Below are 3,679 nucleotides of genomic sequence, written 5' to 3'. Positions count from 1 at the left end.
ACGCTGAATCACATGTATCTATACACATTTTAGTGCGTCTATTCACTCATTCCAGCGACAAGTATGGATCGGAGTGAGTACAAAATTTCTATCTCCATCATTTTGTGCTCATCGGAAATTTGGAGAACAAATAAGATATAGCTCAATATTAATTAATGTTGTGATTTCAAAATTCTCGAACCCATCGTTGGAAATATTAATGAATAAAAAAACTGGAAAAATATGAGACATGAAAGAACGAATTTAACTATAGACATGCAAGCACCTTTTTTTGTTACGAATGAAAATCCAAAATCAAACACCTTTTATATACATGCACAAAAAACTGTACAGCTCAACAAATAGATGTTCTCCATCTCAAGCGTGTCTTCCCTAGTAGCAGTGTAGCACACACATTGCTTACCAATCTCTTTCTTCCAAATTTATCTCCGTTTCCTTTTTCATGGTATTCAAGTACCAGTAGTGTGAACATAGATGGCATCGAAATACAGGTCCAAATTGCTACGAGACATGCGAGAAAGAACAAGCATGTGTAAACAGCCGTAATTTTTACCCTCGCCTTGTATATCCGCCAAGGAGGGGCATAAAGGAGGGGCATAAAAGATTCTGATCACAGAAACATGATAGCGCTAACTTGCATGAATGCCACTGCATGCAGGAATCCTATGATCATCGATCCTTCACAAAGAAGACAGCTTCCTAAAATGCACAGAATTCAAAGATCTGATCATGCGCTCGCGCATCCAGAAGAGAGCGCAAACTAAAGCTCTCGGGCTTGCTAGCTAAAGCTGCTGCACATGACCAAAAGTGAGACATCCATCCATGCACTAAAAGTGAAGCAACTATAGCTAGAGTGCATATAGTGTTCTTAATTACACACGCATAGGGACTATATATGAATCATCACCAGAAGAACAGCAATAGTTCAAATTTCTTCATAACTCAAAATGTCATCATTGGTACAATAGAGTTTGAACAAAACAAAAACCCAAGAAAATGAAAGAAGTCCACTCTAGAAAAAGAGAGAGAGAGCAAGGAGGAAGAAACCCTCCAATGCTTGAGAACTCAAAAACAGTTCTCTAATTAAGCTTCAAGGGGGTAGGAGTACTAGTATTAACTTATACATCTAAGGACTTGGCGATTGCAAGGTAAAGTAACCAATTAAACACACTAATTTCAATGCCAAAGATGAGAGAGAAAGGTAGAGAGAGGCTCATTACTTGCACCACCATTGCTGCTGCATGCTAGCTCTCATATATCCCCACACCGGCCTACACCATATGCCTTATATACAAAACACCCAAAGAAGGAGAAGTAGCAAATCAAGTAGTATAGCTAGGAGTGCTCCGCACTTACACTTGCTTGCTTGTTTCCCCAGCCTCTTCTCCTAGATCCATGCATGCCCATCGTCCTCTTGATCATCGATCGAAGGCGAGGCCCCGAGGAACATGTACACTAGATCGATCCATCTCTCAGTGAAAGAAACCCTATGAATATTTGTGGATCTAACTTTCTGGCTTCATCTCTCTCTAGCTACCAAGAGTGTTCTCTCCCATCTCAGCTTTCCCCCCACAAATTACATGTTATTTTAGTCAAGGAAAAATTAACCGGAAAAAATGAAGGAGAAAAGGTTAACGACCAACGAGCTAGCCATCCATCCAGACTGGGCGGCCGGCTAGAAGAAGGTGGCAATGGAGGATCCACAGTTGGCCATGTCCGGCCATGGTGCGGGCGATCCGCCGATGCCCCCGTTGCCCCAGTACATGAGGGAAGAGGACGTCGGCGCCGTAGCAGCGTTACTGACCGCCGGATTCATGGACGCGGCAGCAGCGGCGGCCATGAGCGCGTCCGACGCCATGATGTTGGCCTCAACGTTAGACGACGGTGTCGTTTGTTGATCCCAGGTTTGCTCCCCGTCGGCGGCCTTCTTCTCCTGGTGGTTGTGCTGCTCGCCGGCGGTGGCCTCGGCTTTCACGTGCAGCTCCTCCAGCCCCGGCACGATGGAGCCAGACAGCAGCGGCGCGTAGAAGCCGTCGAAGAGACCGGCAGCGCCGTCCTGGAAGTGCTGCTGCCACGGCTTCATCTGGATCTGCGACCCGTTGGCGCCGTAGCCGAGCCCCAGCAGCTGATCCACCTGCGACTGGTGCTGCTGCTGCTGCATCTCGTAGGCGGTGGCGTCCGAGACCGCCGACTGCATGGCGTGGAAGAGGCCGAGGTGGTCGCCGCCGCTCCCGAGCAGCAGCGAGGCCAAGGAGCTGCCACCGTGGCCATGGAGGCCCAGCGCCGAGGACAGGGATCCCGGCGGCTGGAGCGACATCGACATGGACGAGGTCGACGAGGCGAGGCCGCCGCCAGCCGCGTTAGAGGACGCACCGCCGGCGGCGACGGCGCAGGAGCCGCCCGGCCTGCCACCTCCGTTGCCGCTCCTGGAGCGCTTGTTCTTGCGGCAGCCTCCCCCGACGGGGACGTTGCGGAGCGTGCCGCCGCGCGTCCAGTAGCGCTTGCACGCCTTGCAGAAGTGCCGCGGCTGCGTGAGCGAGTAGTTGTTGTAGTAGCAAAACTTGGTGTTGGCCGAGTCGCAGCGCGGGCACCGCAGGGCCTCGGCGCGCGGGTCAGCCACGCCGCCGCCGCCTGCGCCGACCGCAGACGAGGAGCTGCTCCTCCCTGCTCCAGCTCCCGCTCCCGGCGCAGCAGGTTGCACCGTCGCAGCCGCAGCCCCACCACCCGCGCCAGCCATGAATTAATCTCCTTCTCCTCCTCTGCCCTCACCCCGTACGTGTAGAGCTGTGATCAGCGCGCGCGTAGCTGCTCAAAGCTAACTAGAGAAGCAGGAGAGATCGATGGAGGTGGAAATGGAACGGGATGGGGATGAAGAGAGGAGAGGCCGGGGTGGGTGGGGAGGTTCGCTGACAAGAGCTAGGCAACAAGGCGGGCGTGCAGGTATTATTGCGAGCTGATGGTGATACTAGTAGGCTTCTCTCGCAGTTCCACACAGCACGACAACGCGACGCACTCAGCTCAGAAATTAGCGAGTAGCCGGAGACTAGAGAGAAGCGGTCGCACGCAGACTACCTCACCTTATATAGCAGCGCAGCGGGTCTCATCACCCTGCACGCGCCGCATCCGTATTACAAGATGGTTAGGTTACAAACTTATAGATTAGAAGATTGTTGCGTTGTTGATTTTTTCAACGACATATATGCGCTTACATCATTGTATGATGGTATGTGTATATTAGTTTGTGCGCAGTGGGGGTGGGTATTGTATGTACGTGTCTTTGTATACGTGCTATGACTATATATGTGGGTTGTTCATGTCCTTGTTATTGACGTGTGTTAATTAGCTTTGAGCTGACTGCCGCACTATGTACTTACTCCGTCCACAAATAAGTGTACCTGCCGGATTTTCAAAATAAATTATGAGGTGAAGTGAAAAGTACATTGGGAACATGCATCTCTCCTCTTTAATTCTTTCACCTCCAATAAGCTAATTGCATGTAAAAAGCAAGAAGAATATGTGCTCAATATTATTGGGTTTGATTTCCGTGCGATGAGAGAGAAGCAATTAAATTACATTGGGAAGATAGGAGTACACTCTTTTGTGGACAAAGTTTAGAGGCTAGATGTCCACTTATTTGAGGACGGAGGGAGTAGCTTGGTTTCGGGGAGGGATTTGTGAG

The 3,679-nt window shown here is 50.2% G+C and overlaps 1 protein-coding gene across 1 annotated transcript; it reads right to left on the bottom strand.

Moving 5' to 3' along the window:
- Positions 1-913: 913 nt before the first annotated feature.
- On the bottom strand, positions 914-3,033 carry LOC124678134 (dof zinc finger protein 1-like). Its single transcript, XM_047214059.1, has one exon. The coding sequence runs from the start codon at positions 2,735-2,737 to the stop codon at positions 1,676-1,678; it is 1,062 nt and encodes a 353-aa protein (XP_047070015.1). The 5' UTR covers positions 2,738-3,033; the 3' UTR covers positions 914-1,675.
- Between the last annotated feature and the right edge of the window lie 646 nt (positions 3,034-3,679).

The sequence above is a fragment of the Lolium rigidum genome, chromosome 7, assembly GCF_022539505.1.
Source record: "Lolium rigidum isolate FL_2022 chromosome 7, APGP_CSIRO_Lrig_0.1, whole genome shotgun sequence".
NCBI lineage: Eukaryota > Viridiplantae > Streptophyta > Magnoliopsida > Poales > Poaceae > Lolium > Lolium rigidum.
The sequence above is the reverse complement of the archived record's forward strand: the minus strand, read 5'-3'. Positions and strand labels throughout refer to the sequence as shown.

Coding starts and splice junctions, on each gene's coding strand:
- LOC124678134 (XM_047214059.1), bottom strand. CDS start 2,737: ATGGCTGGCGCGGGTGGTGGGGCTGCGGCTGCGACGGTGCAACCTGCT.